The 17,589-nt window shown below is 42.7% G+C and overlaps 2 protein-coding genes across 3 annotated transcripts in view; both read right to left on the bottom strand.

Moving 5' to 3' along the window:
- Window positions 1–4,930, bottom strand: part of rspo2 (R-spondin 2) — a 58,570-nt gene extending 53,640 nt beyond the window's left edge. For both annotated transcript variants that reach the window (XM_034230230.1, XM_034230239.1), the window contains exons 1-2: window positions 4,464–4,930; window positions 3,915–4,246 (exon numbers count right to left, since the gene is read on the bottom strand). In XM_034230230.1, the coding sequence (XP_034086121.1) occupies window positions 3,915–4,014 (100 nt within the window). In that variant the 5' untranslated portion in view covers window positions 4,015–4,246; window positions 4,464–4,930. The remainder of the gene's footprint in view (window positions 1–3,914; window positions 4,247–4,463) is intronic.
- Window positions 4,931–8,987: 4,057 nt separating this feature from the next.
- Window positions 8,988–17,589, bottom strand: part of eif3ea (eukaryotic translation initiation factor 3, subunit E, a) — a 35,062-nt gene continuing 26,460 nt past the window's right edge. Inside the window, exons 11-13 of the mRNA XM_034229488.1 lie at window positions 10,828–10,930; window positions 10,232–10,366; window positions 8,988–9,155 (exon numbers count right to left, since the gene is read on the bottom strand). Coding sequence (XP_034085379.1) covers window positions 9,120–9,155; window positions 10,232–10,366; window positions 10,828–10,930 — 274 coding nt within the window. The 3' untranslated portion in view covers window positions 8,988–9,119. The remainder of the gene's footprint in view (window positions 9,156–10,231; window positions 10,367–10,827; window positions 10,931–17,589) is intronic.

The following is a 17,589-nucleotide window of genomic DNA, read 5'->3' as shown; positions in this document are numbered from 1 at the left end:
GGAAAACGAATACAAAGTCAAACGTATCATCAGTCACGTGGTACCCCAAATAATCTCTCATTGTGTCTTTCTCACCAGCCGAAAGTTCATGCCACTGCATGTTTCTTCCTCTGCTGGCTTTTTTTTTCCGGCAGTGTAGCATGGCATGAACGCACTGAGGGGCCTTTCACCGGATTCATCTGATACCGCTGTGACTCGGAGCAGGAGCTGCGCTACAGGCCGGGATCGACATGCATGGGTTAGTAGGTCAAACAAGGAGCTAGTCTTTCGACAGAGTTCGGAGGCTGGGTCAGACTAATGTGATTTATCAATACGGCACATAAGTGAATCATTGTCCTTAATGGCCATGATAATCTCCGAGACAGACCGTGGACGTGATTGGTCGATGAGTTGGGGGTGGGATGGGGTGTGTGTGTCAATGTCCTGGACTTGATGTCTTGATTAGAGCATCGGGAACATGCACCTGCTGGGTGTCCGTGTGTCTCAGTGTATTTTTTCTCACACACACACTCAGATTTACACTTATGGAAGCCTGGGAGAGAAAGACAAGAGCTCTGTTCCTTGACGCCGGAGCTCAGGCTCAGGTCAAGACTCTGCTCGCTGTAATCCCTCTCAGGTGATGCTGTTCACATTCAGCCGTTTCCAGCTGATCTGCTTAAATATGCCGTCCTCATCCCCCTAAAAACCCCCACCTCTCCTCAAACTGGCACAACTTCTTCCATGATGTCAAATCTCAGATCGCTTTCCAGCATTGCCATTGAAGTGATGAGTAAAATAAAAAAAACTCTTTCTGTTTAAAAGGAGTTTTAAAAAAAAGAAACAGGGCTCACATCACCTGGATTAGAGTGGCATCATGTGAGAAAGCCTTGTTAAAAGACGTGCCATCAGAAGGGCCTTTTTTCACTTTTTCCAAAGGCAAGAGTGGCAATGCTGGCCTCCCTGTTAAGCACTTAATCAACGTATTATATTGCGCTGAAAGAAGCGGGTTCCAACATTAACACTTACACCCTCAAACCTGGGACTTCATGTGAGCTTTCAGCACACTGAGGACTGATTTCCAGGGCTTGGAAAGAGGGGCCGCAACTTATCTGCGTCCAAACACGCTCTAGTTTTAACATTTATACAGCCAAAGACTGACTTTAGATGTCCAATGTCTTCTTTTTTGTGCATTTTTATCATAAACCACAATCACAAGTGTCTTGAAGTATCAAGTTCCTGGATTCTTTGTTGAAATAAGAGCACATTCAGCCACAAATTAGGACTATTTTCTGCATATTTTTGCATCAAAAAGTAACCACACGCCCTTGTTGCCAAAGGTGCGAAATGTCATGACCTCACTGCCTCCACCCTGCTAGGCTGCATTAGTTTAATCTAATCACTTTTGTACTTCTAAAACATCTGGGAACGGTGTTGAAGTGACAGATTACACAGTCGAATGTGATCTGAAACATTCTGCTGCCTGCTGGGAATTCAAATTTGGGGGCTTTCTGGGTAGACGCGGAAGGGGTTAACGGTATCACATGGCAACTTTTCACCACTCTCCGCTGCTATTACCTATTCATTACCTGTTTAAAACATCTCAGGGCCCCACTGCGCTGTTCCTCCAGGCAGCGCTGGTACTCGAGCCCTGATTTTATGTAGTCAGCAGGTGGCATCATTAGCCAGAGAATAAAAATGAAAAGTAATACCCTTGTGTCTCGCTATGATATCATAGAAGGGCTCATTGGCACCATTTCCTCCCTTCCAGTGGGGCTGGATAGGAGGTAAGGAGGTGTAAAATTAATATGTTCTGTCATGTGTTCGACATGAAGAAAATGTATATGCACAATTAGCCAAATGGGAGGTTGGGTCATGCCATGCAGTGAGACAAGATCAGCCCAGAAACCGCACAAAGATCCCAATCTCGCTTCATACATCCCAGCATGCTCCAGTCATATGCAATGACTCTTTTTCTCCTTGACATCCTATAATTATCATGGCATTCTCCATCCCTTTCACCTCACTTGGTCATGTGGTTTGCACACACAGTATATCAATGGCAAAAAACGTGTCTTTTGCATGCGTGTTAAAGAATGAAAAAAGACATAACGCAGGATGTGTTTTGTTACCCATAAAACAGCTACGCCTGGGGAGCGGAGTGTGCAGGGGCCAAATTGAGTTTCTAACAACGCGTCTGGGTCTCAACACTCCTGAGCGGTTTGGATGGCTCCGGCGTGCATGCCAGACAGGCTGTGTATAAAGCTGTCACAGGAACCTTGAGGGCTAGAGAAATATTCAAGCATTGCTGGGCCTATTGGACGATGATCTCTTACACATGCTTCTTTCAATATAACCGTGATAAATAAAGGAAGGAAATACCGAAAAGTTGGACGGCTGCCAATGCAAGCTAGAATGGCACTTTTGGCCCAAAAAGTCATGCGAAACACACATACACTTTCAACATAACCGTGAGGGGGCCAAACCTGTACACATTTGCATGGGATTAGTTTGACAAGTGTAACATCCGTTTCTGAGGGCTGGGGGGTGTAACAATGTGTAGTTTATAGAACTCAGCCTAAAGCTGTTCTGAAGGTCAAATGTGTAAATTGACCTCTTGATCTCATCCCCATTTGTAACCCCCCCCTTCCTCTCTCCCACAGATACACACAAACTCGTTTTGCTGCTTCACCATCAAAAATATCCTCAAAATGTAAGCAGGTTCCTAGAAAATATATGTACCATCTAATAAAACGACATTGTTGTGTACACAATCACACAGAAAGAAACACATAGAGGAGTTAAAAACGTGTGTGTGCCAGTACCCCGCAGTGATTGTCTGATTATTTGCAGATGGGCAGTGGAGGGCTCGCTCGAGTGTGGAGGTTCCCCCTGGCACGCAGCGCATATGATTAAATCTGTGATTGCCTTACAATTTACAAGAACCGCTTTCTCCTTCTGCTCTGACTTTAAATGTTTCTACTGTACTATATACTTTGCTTTACTGTGCCCAAAAAGTCCGTGCCCCGTGCGCAATTCGGACTCCTCTGACGGTCACCCTCGGAATTATGTCACCGGTCTGCTCAGAGGGCTCGGCGGGGCCACTTTTACTAATCCCACTGTCTCCTCGTTCATTCAGAGTATGGACTAGTATTTACAAAGGGGCTGATCCCCTCCTCAACTCCTGCGCCTCCGCTGAGCGATTGTTATGTGGGTTTCCTACCAACTGTTCAAAGTGGTTATGAGATCAATTAAAAGCAGCTTAAGGGGGTTGGAGTGGAGATGGGCAATTCATAAGTCAGATGAAGGGGATTCCGTGTCTATTCATTAAATAACTCCAACAATACCAACCCCTCCCCTGTTCCTGATGTAAACTGCCAGCTTTCTCTAAAGACCGAACCGCGCCATCAGCTTTTTGAGCAGTTTCACATGTAAATAATATTCGGAGCCCTTTGTTGGGGGCCACAGAATCGGGAAGTGAGCGTTAATAGCCCTTCTGACATCGTGGTTTTAAATACAATTAACCGATCCAATGACAAAACGTATTTTTATATTCATTTTTGGAGAGCCACACGCGTGGCTAATTTTGCGCACATTTTACGCATTAGCTACCGGCCCTTAACTCGTTACATAATATGGAAAATCTGTTTTTAGGAGGTTGATAAATAATATTAGATGCTGCGAGACTAAATTGCAACTTACATTTGATTGAAGAGTGCGTTTCTAGAATGTTCCAATATTGGATAGGCAGGTCTCACCTGTGCGTATTTAGAAACAACAGAACAAGTCATACATATTTGACTTAAAGCTTCCTTTTTTTGCGCAGAAGCCGATGTTTAACAGAATATTTGAGTAGGACTGTTGCCTCCCGTGACCCACACACACTCCTCAGGCATCTGTTAAAGCCCCCCCCCCCCCCCCCCCCTCTCTCCTCTTACCTCTTTTGTTTCTCTTCCAGCGGTGCGACGGCGTCTGACAGTTGCTGTACTCCATACAGTTCAATACGATCAGCACAAATGAGAAGAGTCGAAACTGCATCTGGACGGTGATCTGTTGTCCGGACTCCAGAAGAAAAAGAAGAAGATGCCAGCAGATGTGGCTCAGGACGAATTCTCTGACTTTCTAATGTCCTCCTCCAGTTTTTTCTTTAAGTCGATCCTCAAATGTGTCAATCATCAGACGGGATGCGACATGTTATCGCGCCGCCAATTGGGATCATTTTATGAAGCGCGCTGATCCTCCAGTCAATACAAGTGTCCGCTTTGTTGCGCTGCGGGGAGAATGACAAAGGAGGTTAACTGTGATAACACTGTAATGAAATCAACACCTTCCTAAACAATGATGCTTTGGGGGATAAGAGGGGGGGGGGGGGGGGGAGAAAAGATATTCTGTGTGTTAATGTGGATGCAAACGCCCCTTCCAAAAAAAATAAAACAAGCGCAGCCGTGCGTAATAGTCGCTCCGTGGAATAACGTGTCGGTGTATACCTTGCAGTGTGTAATTCCGCTCCGGTGCACTTTTTTTTAGGTTCCCTCTGAGTGCAAGTGCGGCTCGGGAACATGCAGCATCCCTCTTTGTGTGAGAAACTTGTTAAGAGAAGTCCGAGAAAGAGGGAAAAAGGTGGTCGTGGTAAAAAAAGGAGGGGATTTCCTTTCCCCTTTTCTTTCCTCTCTGTAAACAAAAAACTTAGATTCCCTTTACCTGCGTTTCCTCACTCAAGTTATCCGCTCCGTGTTTCTGTAGTAAGAGCGGCAGAAACTCACATGTGTTTGCTTTCTTTAAAACGGGGAAGGAGAGCCAGTGAGCGCAGAGTGAGTGGCGGGGTTGCTGCTGAACTCCAGACTGGTCCTGATGCTTGCTGCCTTTTTGCTCATATAGCACCGTGCCGCTGTCACGTGTGGATATTTTTCTCGTTTTGTGTTTCTTCTTATTTCAGATGTTGGAGATGACATTTAGTGTAGTCAAACCCCCACCCCCCTGCGTGCACTCACCACTCACCCACAGTGCCCGGTATATGAGGTCGCCTCTGGGTCCTAGTGTAGCTAGGCCTACATCACAGGGAAAAATAGTCGTTTTAAAAAAAGAAAAGAAAAAGTGGAAAAGGGATTGCAGCTTGTCTGCGGCGGAGAAAGAACATCTAGGGTATTTTTATATTAAATTATTTATGAATTAATGGCGATCCCATTTTCTTATAATATTAAACACAACAAAAAGTGATTATTTTTTTATTTACAAATACATTATGGCCTACATACATTACAAGTTAAAGTGTCTCCATTTTAGATACAAAATAACTCAGTTAATCTAGTTATCTCGGCCCTATTGAATAATTGGAGGTTTAACCAAGAAAAAGGCAATTATCTACACAATGTGCGTAATGATGGGGGCCCGCAAATCAACCATCTCGTCACGCCTGTTTTATTGCGCACCCAGCAATACACCCCCCTTCCTCTGAAATTAATGGTAATCGTTGGGGAGGCTGTAATTGTGGGACATGAATAAATCATTCAATAATTTCAGACATTTTTTTTTCTCCAGGGCCTCTCACAACATGTGAGGTGGGCAATGGAGGCAGATTGTCCTTCAGTTAGAATTTACCTTGTGTTGGGTTGGGGGGGGGGGCATACGAGAGGGCTGGCAACGATCCATCGCTCTATTCTGTGACATTCAAATTACAGACCAGAGATGAAATGTGACAGTGGTGTTCATAAAGTTAGTCAAAGAGGCTCATTGGAAAATAATCACATTGTAGTTATGGGGAAATGTATTTGAAAAAACAAAACATGTATGGCATTATTTGCTTCACCGTCTAATAGCTTATTGGAGAGGAAGATGTGAATGCCCTACCCCCTTCTGCCACTAGGTGTGGCACTTAATCTGTTATTTATTTTAGGAAATGATTCACATGTGAGAGTTATATCTTCCATGAGTGATTACATGAGCCAAACTAGTGTAAATCAAGGAACAAACTTTCATTATTAAAAAATATAATGTTTTGATAAAACTGTTAAAAATGTAAATGTTTTTGTCCTCACAAAGAAGACACATACCTCCCATTTTAATATTAAACATAATAATTCAAATACTGATTTTGCCAGATAAACCAGTTAACAAAAACATATCCTTCAGTTAGAAAACACACTCGTTTCCATTTGGAACTGCTTAAGAAATATATGTGGGGGAAGGGGCGGGGGGGGGCCTCTCACAATATGTAAAACAAAAAAAAGATGAATCGTGGTTTCCTTGCCAAACACTACAGTGACCTTTGTCCTGCCTTTGTTTATTTATTTATCCAGAGAGCAGCGACAGACATTGCGGTGTACCCACTGCCTTGGGTTTGGGTTCCTCTCCTAAAACAACATGAGAGAGTGCACGGCTAAGGTGAACGTGATAATTTAGGCCTCGGGGCACTTTTATTTTCATGATGTGTCATGGAGAAGGGGGCCGGTAAACCAATCACTTTATTCTCTCCATCCCTCCTCCTCCCCTCGCACGTTGCAGTGCACATAAGTGGGGGTGACGTCAGCATTCGGATGGTCTGGCTCCGAGCCCTCAGTGCCATAACAGCAATGAAGGGAGCTGCTCTTACACCCGGCCCCCACCCTCCGTCACACATCCATAATTGGACGCTCAGCGTGGGCTCTCGTCACAGTTTACTAGGTAAGAGGGAAAATGGTCCCAAACCACAGTGGTCATCTCCAATCTTGAAAATGTCAAGGCAGAGGATGAGGAAAACTGGGAAAGTTCAAGTTATACTTAGAAACTCCATGTTTGTGGCAAGAGGCAAACTTCAATGTCCAGAAATAATCTAACATGACATTCACAAACAAAGCTGCTACGTTAAAGACCTGAAATACAGTTTATTGTTACTGTGAAATGTAGCTGACAAAACTGCCTTACCTCGAAGTCTATTTGAACAGGAGCTTGATTTGAAAAAGGAATTGGGAAAATTGGAAATGTAAACATCTCCAATATAAGAAATGTAAATTAGTTGATGAAGATTATGTGATATGGTATGATCTTTCGAATATGCAAATCAACGCTTGTACAGTACAATTGTAAAATTCTGGAATATGAGATAGTAAACAAGCTCCCAATTTCCCTGTAAGGGATGAATACAGTATGTCTTCTTCTTTCTTCAGATGGTACCGTTTTCGTGTTGGGAAATCTTCCGATGTTGGTTTGTTCATGATATGAAAGCCGTAATGCTGAACGCTACAAAGAACATGTATGTTATTGTTATGAGGGTTTGAACAACACGTTGATAACGTTTTCTCTGAATGTTTCAAGTCGGGATCGAATTTTGACAGCATTTTCTAACACCATGGGAATGCAGCCAAATGTCGTATCGTAATTTCTCTGAAAGTGAGATTTAGTGATTTTAGTAATGTGATATAGTCAAAGTATATTTTGAAAATGCAATTCAGCCCATGTAGGCATGTTTTTGGTTGACAAATGCTACTTAAAAATTGCCCTGAAACCCAATTTCTCTATTAGATTACGGGATCCTAAATTAACACAAACAAGTTAGTTGTTTCATAAAAAGAATAGAGGGCAGATCTCAGATGCCTCAGATCTCTCAATGCCTTCACAAGCTCCCGTTTCCTGTGTAGGGAAGTCATACTGCTTGTTCATGAGCTTCAAGTTGTATTGTGGAACGCTAAAAATAAGAGGTTGTATTGTTAAGAGCGCTTAAAGAACATGTTGATATTGTTTGCTATGAATGACATTTTGAAATTGTTGTTATTCCAACACCACAAGAATGCAGCCGAAATGTCCTTTTGCAATGTCAATGAAAGGTAGTGATTTAGATCTTTCGATTTAGGTCTCTTCAAATCCCTTCAACCAAGTTGGGCTTTTTGTTTTTCCGTAACCTTTTGACAAAACAAGAGCCAAAAACATTACCTCCTTGGCGAACAAGGCATCCCAGCAATGATACAAGTGCAAGATCCTTTACCAGATCCTTAACCAGTTTTCCTGGGTTTTAAGCCAATATGCTAATCGGATTCCCATTTTTTTTTTAAATGTTTTACTTCTAAAAAAACATTTAGTGTGCTCCACCATTCAGACACGTTGCAGTTACCACCTTGAAGCACTGTGGTTGGTGGCCGGGACTTATTATAGGTCAAAACAAAGCCAATGGAAAGGAAAACAGAGTGGTGCTGAATGACTGGAGCTTCATGCTTTTGGTCTCGTGGATCGGGACTAGGTGCGTAAACCACCTGCATGTTTCACAGTGTTGACTGACGTTAAGCAGTGCAGCCTCATTCCCTCTTAAAAAGACGTTTATGGCCCAGTTTGGAACTTTTTCTATGGCAATGATTTAAGTGGTAGGGCTGAAAACCTGTCCTTTTTTCTTCTTTTCTGAAAAACATATTCCTTGTTAAAGAGTCATTTCGTGGAGAGATGACACATTCCACTTTCAGACTTAGCCTAATAAAGCAGGTGCATTTCTACATAAAATCCTTGTTTAGTATGAAAAAGATACCCTAAGTAGAGGTCAATTAAAGACATGTGAAGGAATGAAAGCCTGTTTGTGAGCAATTGTGATAAAGAAGGAGGAACGGAGAGGCGGAGGACTGAGTTATGAGAAGGTCGAAGGCAAGGAAGAGCGGGGGCGGGGCGGGGCATTAAAAAGATTGTGTCCGTCTGGCTAATGGTTCTTTATGGCTCTCTCATGTCCTCAGATGGGCAGAATGACTGGCAGAGTGTGTGACCGCTGCTAACTGTACATCACCTCTGCTTGCCCCCATCCAGCTGACGTCCCACTCAGAGAGACTGCCCGCCACGCTGAAGGGAACCACTAAAAACACCATAAAACCAACAGACTAAACAGCCATTCATCATTACTGCACACACATGAGCCGCATCGCACACAGCAGTCTTAACTGTCCCAGTCGGTGACTCAATGCGCACATTAAAACTTCATCAAGTATTACAGATAGAAAAAGGTCTGACCACTCAGACCTCAAACCGCCGCTTGTAATGTCGAGAAATAAGGCAATCATGGGTGAAAATTGTTATGTTGGTCACTTTTATTGAATTGGTGATGACTTAAACAAGTCAGCACTGTGCTTCATGAGATACAAAGATTGGAAAAAGTTCCAATGTAAAACAGGATGGATCCATCTTCACTGTGTCGCTTAAAATCCAGTTTCGGTACCTGCCCAGTTGGGTGTCTGCAACAAAAGAAAGAGGAAAATTAGAAGATGACGGATAGCGATCAAAACAAATGTTTATGGGAAATGTGAAAAAGTATCATACATGTGCAAGCAGTTAAGTGCTGACGTTTTTCTCTGCGAGAGTTGACAGGGACCCTAAGCAGCCGGCCCAGATGGTAGGCAGTAAATGCTCTCTATATGTAAGTGATTTGTAGCCTTGAGGACAGCAGGATGTAATGGTGCTCTGTGAGCCCTTTGCAGACTCTTTTGTCTAATTACAAAAACTCCTTAATGAGGGGGGTCTTTTTCTTTTTTTAACGGGAAAGGGTTATGGCAGCACTCCCGCGGCAGATATTCAAACAATAGGGTTAGGGGTAATTGAGCACATCAAAAGACAGCCACTCGAGAGTTAAAAAGTAAACATTTAACATGTCTGTTGTAACTCCGTGGCCTTGGTGCTGTCAGGTGTCGGGCCCATCAATCTGATGTGACAGACGTGCGTGTCTTCAAGGAGTGGGGAGGCAACGGCTCACCGTTCAGAGTATGTGCGTGATTATGACACTCTGTGTAGTTGGGAGTGCTTGAACGGTCCTACATACCACTAAAACACACAAGGTCAACATCAAAAACACACTTAAGTGGAATGACTGGACCCTGAGCCAGACATCTGCAGCAGGTCCTAAGTGCAGGGAACTCCAGGCTTTAAGTAATGTGCACCAAAAGCCTGTGTGAGGGTCCACCTTATTTACGCTGCTGAGCTGAGTCAGAGCCCAGGCATCGTTTTATGGTTGTTTGGATTCTACCTTGTCATTAGGCCTTTGAAGAGCAATGGAGAAGGATGAAAGCGTCAGCTCTGTTAAACTTGCTCTTACTGGCTTATTTCGTGTAAAGAGAGCTTTTGTTGATGGTTGTTCATCAACATTCTTTGGCCTTGTTCTTTCGAGCTGATCATTTCGAACGCTTTGATCTACCCCTGAGTTCGTGTTGACCTTCTCGGCAATCTGATCGGTTTAAAAAAGGGAGGGATGGTTGCCTTCAGCAACAGCCTGTGAAGGGTGTGCAATTTTTTTGTTTACAGTGTGTGCGTTACTCACCTCGGTCTTGGTGCTCTGGGCCTGCTTTTTCTCAATGTTCACGGCCAACATTTGGCTGCGGAACGAGAGGCTCTTGGTCTTCTCAATCACCTGCTGGTAAGGTGAGATGGCGTTGTTCCCCATGACCACATGGCCCTAGAAAAAACAGACAAAAAGTGCACAATGGTTTCACAAAAACGATAAAAAAGCCAATGACATTTGGTCTGACAGACACGCCATCCTACAAACACCAACCAGTGGTCCTGTTCACATCGACTCTACTCTAATTCTATGTCATTCTGGAGGACTGGGCTATGATTTTGCTGATTACAGAGAACTGTTGTGATGTGGAGTCCAAAGCATGTTGGTTCAACAAGGAGCCTCACAAAAAGGACCTAGCAAGGGTGATATATTATGGTTACAATGTCCTTACCCTTCAATTACAAAATCCGGACATAAATAATGCCTCCTATGCCTCTGAAGTCACACATGAGGAGCATCTAAAAGCTATTTGACTGTCAGTACCACCCCCGGATTGCAGAGGGACATTTAAAAAGCTTTGATTAATTAGATAAGTGCTGAGCCGGTTAATTGAGGAAGAAGACTGGAGGTCTCACCAGTTTGGAGTCTATCTTCGCATCCAGCCTGGCGTTGCGGATAAGATTGACGATCCATCTCTCAGCGTCCTCGGGCGTCATGTTCAGTTTATCTGCCAGCATGCTGTTGAAGAAATAGAGATACATGAGACCAGAACCCATCTATGATACTTCGTTCGAGTCAAAGTTTGACTTTCCTAGTTGAAGTAGCCAGTTTCTGACCTTCAATCAAACCTCCGACCTTCAAGCGTTCCAAGTACACCACATCAAACAAAAACATGGCTCCGAACGGATGTTTCTTTTGTAAGTCTACTCTCAATTAAACTCTTACCAAAGCAGCCTCCCCTTTTGAAGGATCAGGTTTTACCATGTTATAGATTTTTTCAATACAGGAACATATCTTGTACATTGTCTTTTAGTTGATGGTTTACCATTACAAACGTGGGCGTCCAATGTTGTGTGATTTCACACAACTACTACTTCATGAAGTTGGGGTAGATTGATTTCATCTGAATTTAGGAAGGTGAACTTTCAGCGTTTCATTGTACTTTTTCTGCTAGAAGGTTGAAAATAATCGAGTTCCGAGTTGTCCTGAATGCAGCACAAGCCAACAGAAAGGGTAGGAGGGCCTGTCTCCGTGCTGGACAGATTGTCCCTGAAAATGAAGAGAGGACGCAATAATTTTGGCCATGGCTAAGGACTAAATCATTAGCACTGGCTGAATGAGATTCATATTACCATATTCTAACACAACAAAAAAGAAATGAATTCACCCCCTTTATCTTTTGAGGGAGCTACTTTTGCCTTACACATATATTGTAACATTTTCTTGCTCAAATGACATGTCTAAAGAATGCCATTTCATGGTTTAACCAAACAACCTGAAAGTACTACTCTCATTATTACTAAAGCACGTCTGTCTTTACCAAAATATGTTTTTAATCTGCACAGGGCTTTTATTAAAATCAAAGACAATAACTGCAGCGGTTACAAATACCTCAGTAAGAGAAGTCATTTACTAACAGACACTTTAATTAAACTAGCCTGCCAGTGTTGATGCATATAGGAAATATGTAGTAGCAACAAATAACTCAGTCAACACCACACTACATATGATGGATGTTTCCCATTAGGTGCCAAGTGACATTATTTCCCATTGACATTGCTAATAAATGGCCGGCGTATTTGGTTGGGGCAAAAAGGTGTACAGAATGAAACGCAGCCGAAAAACACTTCTAATGGTCGTCTACTAATGGACGCTTGATTTACAGACTTGAAGGAATAAGTCAATTAGAGGTGCTGGGACGACCCCATGTTGTGAGCACCCGTGGCTACTTTTCTTATTCTTATTATTATTGAGCCATTGTGCTGGACACACTCTCTCCCCACCTGGCATTAAAGCCTGTCATGACACGCTGGTCAAACGGGGACTGTCCCTCGAAATGAAAGCCAGGTTGGAGACCGGCCCCCTCTTTGATACAGCTAGACTTGGATGTGTCGCAGCAGAAAGGGGGGAGGGGTATGAGGGTGGCTGGCATTCTTTGATCCAATGCTTTCCACAGTGCAGCTGGCTTCCCTTGTGGCTTTCAAAATATTAGACCCCCCCCCCCCCAGACCCCCTTCCCCAAGCATTTCCTGCCCCCATTCCTCCTGCCTGACCCCCACCATCCTCCACGCCTACTGCATTTCATATAAGGGCCCCAATAAATATCCTCAACGCTTATGTGCACTGCCCACAATTACTACAGGGACCCCTACCTCTCATCTAAAAAAACAAGACCCCTCTCACTGCTGAGGGTTAGTATGAACGTACGAACTTAATGAAATACAAATTTGACATTGTGTGTAACCTGTGTGTGTTTGTACAAAAATAATAAGGGTTATAAGGCCTTTATAAAAAAACAGTTTACTCTGCTAATTATCACTTCCTGCTGCATTCATCACTCTTTCTTTTTTTTACACACACACACTTTAACTTTGACTCTCAGAGTAGGACTTTATAGGACATTCTGTTGGTGGAAAGTAGCATTTGGGATGTTTTTCTTACCTCAAAAATACTACTACTTTCTTACCCATGAATGTTGGTTAAATGGTGGCTAAACCACATAAAGAAGGGGAAGGGAAATGATGTCAGAGTCTGGATGGGGCATTAAAAGCACAAACAAAAAGTTAGGGAATTACTTCAGCATAATGAGAAAAATAAGGCTTGGTCTCCGAGTGACGGTGCATATCTCTCAACACTTTCACCACAGTGTAAGTGATGCAGGCTGGATAATGAGATGGAAAAACAGCAGTTGTGAGATGATTCATGAGCATCTCAGCAGCCCAGAGGAGGGGAAAGGGAAACACAGAGGCTGATGAACCTGTCACTCACACCGACAATCTACTAACATAGCTCTGATGGCCAGCTAAATACACCTCAGGGCATCAAAACTGGAGAGGTTTGACAATCAAATTGCTCATATGGATCATAATTGGAACCTAACAAGTTTGGGAAAGTGTCAGCTGTCTAATAAAGCAGGTTTAGTTTTGTGATGGCTAACCCATGTCAGTGATCACAGAGAAAGTCTATTAGAAGTTCCGTTTAGATCAAATGTCAAATTCATAAATAGCATAGTAAGATGAAGTGGGACTTTATAAAGAGACTAAATAAGTAATTTTCTCTTTAAATTATACATATATTTATTTGCCCACCTCTGAATAATGCTCTAACAGTGAATACCACCTGTTAAGAGCACCACTCGGACATATTCACTGACATTCTCTTATTTATCTAACAATCAAGTAATCTTAGGCAAACCTGAATAAAATTTGTTATTGGTTCCCATGTTACCCGTGTGATTAAGTGATTGCTGCGCAGGGGTACTGGGTGTTTTGTTTGGCAATTGAGTAAAGTGGGGGCACATGTCAGTCAAGTCCAGGTCAAATATGATGATCAAAACAAACATGATCTGGTTTCCTTGCCGGGGAGTTACGCTAACCCCTAACCCCACTAAACGTGATCTGTGCGCCATAACACAGGAACACTGGGTGCCCCCAAAAGGCCCAGGGCCATGGCCTGTATCAGCCGAAGAAGTCTAATCTAATTTATAAACCAAAGTCTGGCAATGTTTTCCTCCCAGGAAGGACATTTGTATATCAGAGAAGGGTTACTTTATCTCACCGTCTCCCTAAAAAGGTGTATAGCAGCTACCTAAAACTTATGGGTGAAGGGAAGAAAAGAAAAAGAGGGAGATATGAGTGGGAGCTGGGAATGGATCGGACCAATACAACTGCTACTATTGACATCCTTTGGCCCTTAAGCCAAGCAGACAGCCTCCATGACTGGTTTTATTTTACACAGCCATGATTCTATTCCTTGAGGGAAAGAGGATCACTTTCATTTCGACCCCTTACTGACTCTGGCTCCTGAGCTTTCGACTTAAGGCTAGGGGACTCCTTTGGGTCTCGATACCTCACACTTGGAGAGAGGGGGTCAGACATTGGGGTCTAACTGCATTAGAGGAGAGGATGGGGGATCCTTCTCAAAAGCTCCCTTCTTAACACGGCTGGCCTGAAAAGAGTGCACTGTTAAACACTAACATATGATAGAGTTTGGGAGACTCCGAGCCATTTGGAGCAACCTCGCCTTCGGCTTGGGGTAAAATTGATTTTTCAGGGAAACCAAAATGATCGTGTGGTCTTTTTAATGACTCAATTGTGAGGTGGAAAGATCTTCAGTGTTAGATCCAAACACACAGGACACTGATTCCAACTACCAAAGAGCATTTGTGTACAAATGCAATATTGAGGGAAATGGTCCAAATGATCATGTGTGTGTCTGAAGCATTTATTCAAAATGTCAAAGGACAAGTGTGTGTTTGAGGTCATAGAAGGGTCTCGCCACCGAGGGAACAACTATGGAAATAAACCCTGTAAATCAAATAAGGAAAACAAAGCCAAATTGGAAACACACACAGAAAAAAAGTCTAGACAAAAAGGATGTGTGTGCATGCAATTACAAAATGCAGGCTGAAATTCATTTCCACTGCCTACCGTACATTTTACATAAACCTTTATTGTGTAAAATAACTCAATTACGCCAGCTTCTAGTCTACATTTGTGTTCTAAGCTGTAGGCAAAAAGGGCGAGCTAAAAATGTGAAACCATGATGGCCAACATCCGTAAAAATGTCCTCATTAAAAACAGCCATCAAATTCATTTGAGTCCACGCTTGGGTGCAACACGGCTTCTGGGTAGAGGACTAATGACTTGGAAATTGGGAGTCTTTCAAAAATAGACATGTTGTGTCCAATCGTCATAACACCACCAAATATAAACACAGAAATCCCAGAAACTGCGCCTGATACAAGTTCCTGCTTCAGAGATGTCAACAAAAGAAGAATAAAAAAAGGTGAAAAGTAGAGAAATCACCGTTTTACTTCCTCTTTCAGTGTTACCACTAACCTTTGTGGTCCTTAACAAGTAAATGGATCCAATTGCAGTAAGTCTGCCAAAAAAGAACCAGGACTCCTAATCAATTCCAGACAATCTGCAACTGGAGATTTCGGCGGGGCCTGATCATGTTCCTCGATTCAACCTTGACTACAGACCTCCACGGCTCTATGTAACAGTCAATGCAATCCTTTCCATGTCGACAGAGGTAACTCATTTCTTCTCTTGAACAATATTTGAAATGCAGACCTTCCTCCAAATCTTCAGATTGACTATAAATTAGCTTTCTGAAAGCAGAAGCAACCTTGTAGAGTAAAATAGGGAGGAAACACAAGAATAACATATGCATAACCAAATATCATCTATTTTATCAATCAAAATAAAATTCAAGCCTGCCTCAAGGACTTAAAAACATGGATGACCTTAAATTGTTTGATGTTAAACACGGCCAAAACTGAAGTTATTGTACTCGACCCAAATAATCTACGAAACAAATGATCTACTAACTATGGATGGCAATAATTTGAAAATTCCGATTGAAGTGATGGTAAAAAACTGTAAATTATAGTGTCCGTCCAAAAATTATTTTTTACTTGGTGAAAACTACCCTTGGATGATGGTAAGGTAGAATAAAAGCTTTAGGAATCCAAAGTACAACATGTAATAAGTACCCTGGCTGCAGTCGAATAGTCCATTTAGCTTAGGAACCTTCCTAACGGAGTGAAATGACCCGGAAGTCCCTCAGTGGCAGCCATGATAAGTGCCGTTCCAATTCTCTAGAATGATAGGAAAGGAGGTTTCAAACTTCCTTTATAACCTCCTTTAGCTTAGGAACCACTGGACCTCCCTAACCGAAAGGAGAGGAGAAAATGCTGCCCCACAATGCATTGCAGCCGCAGCATTTGACGTCACACAACAGTCGGCCGTTCACGGACACAAACGATTATGACCGAGAAATGATATCATGAAAGTTACGGTGCTTATTAAGCATTTTAAAACGTATGTGGTAAGTTGCCAAAGTGCTTTGTTCTGAACGTTCATCAGTATTATAATCAAAAAGAGAAATATGAACGTTAGTTTTGACTGAAATGATCAAATAAAGTCAACATCTCACAGTCTTTACTGAGCTGTGTGGGGGTTGTTCAACTTTTAAAAGATGTTTGAATGGTGATATACACAGTGATAGATGTTAAGGACTAACGTTTATAATAAATACATTTGTATTGATTTTAAGATCTTTTCATAGTTCATACAATCTTTGGGATCATTTGTATTAATGTGGACCGGAGGGAGAGGGTGACGACGAGCATAAGTTTCACTTAACTTTTTTATTTCAATTCCAACTTTGGTCATGAAGAATATGTTTCTCTGTTGTCCCCGTTCATAAAGCAAAACAACAGCATCAGAGCACGGTGCAGAGTCTCTAGATGAGTCCCTCGTTCTTATTAAACATCCATGTTGTAGTCCGCTGTATAGAAAACTGTAGTTTCCCCACAGCAGCAGACGCACACAATGACGTCCGCTGGCGCACACAATGACGTCCGCTGGCGCAACACGTCAGATAGTGAAAGTGCATTCGGAATCTCTAAAGTACCGCAGTCTCTTCTCCTAAGTCCTTTTGAATTCTCCTATCCACTATCCCTTAACGTTTCACTCAGAGGTCAAGGAATAGGAGATAGGGTTAGAACTTAGGAGCTGATTTTTAAACTATCCGAACGCAACCCCTGTATCAAGATTGATGCAAAACAAGTGACATTTGACCTTTTTAGAGAGGTTTAGCAAAAAAAAACTCTGATTTCAGTGGAAATGGCCATTTTTACCGTTTCCCTGGAACCCATTGGTCGATTTTGGTGATTGACATCTCTTTTTGACCGTTAGAGCCAATAGAATCGAAGGGGAATTTCCCTCAGACGCTGTTTCCTGCAGATGACGCGTTTTTCCCCCCGGTATCGGGGGTGCGGTGTAGAAGAGGTTAATGGGCAGGCGCCATCTTACCTTAAAGAACTCATTATACCCTACTGTCCTACTAGGGCATTGCGTTCCAAGAATGCAGGGTTGTTGGTTGTTCCTAGAGTCTCTAAAAGTACAATGGGAGCCAGAGCCTTTTCTTATCAAGCTCCACTTTTGTAGAATCTGCTTCGTTTGTGTTCGGGCGGCAGACACCCTATCCGTTTTTAAGAGTGCGCTTAAGACCTTCCTTTTTGATAAAGCTTATAGTTAGGGCTGATTAGATTCAGCCCATAGTTTTGCTGATATAGGCTTAGTTTGTCGGGGGACATCTTACTTCTTCCTTCTCTCTGTCTATACCTGTGTACTCTCATGTTCCGATTAACCCAGCTTCCCCAAATT

Source organism: Gymnodraco acuticeps, unplaced genomic scaffold (assembly GCF_902827175.1).
Source record: "Gymnodraco acuticeps unplaced genomic scaffold, fGymAcu1.1, whole genome shotgun sequence".
Classification (NCBI taxonomy): domain Eukaryota; kingdom Metazoa; phylum Chordata; class Actinopteri; order Perciformes; family Bathydraconidae; genus Gymnodraco; species Gymnodraco acuticeps.
The sequence above is the reverse complement of the archived record's forward strand: the minus strand, read 5'-3'. Positions and strand labels throughout refer to the sequence as shown.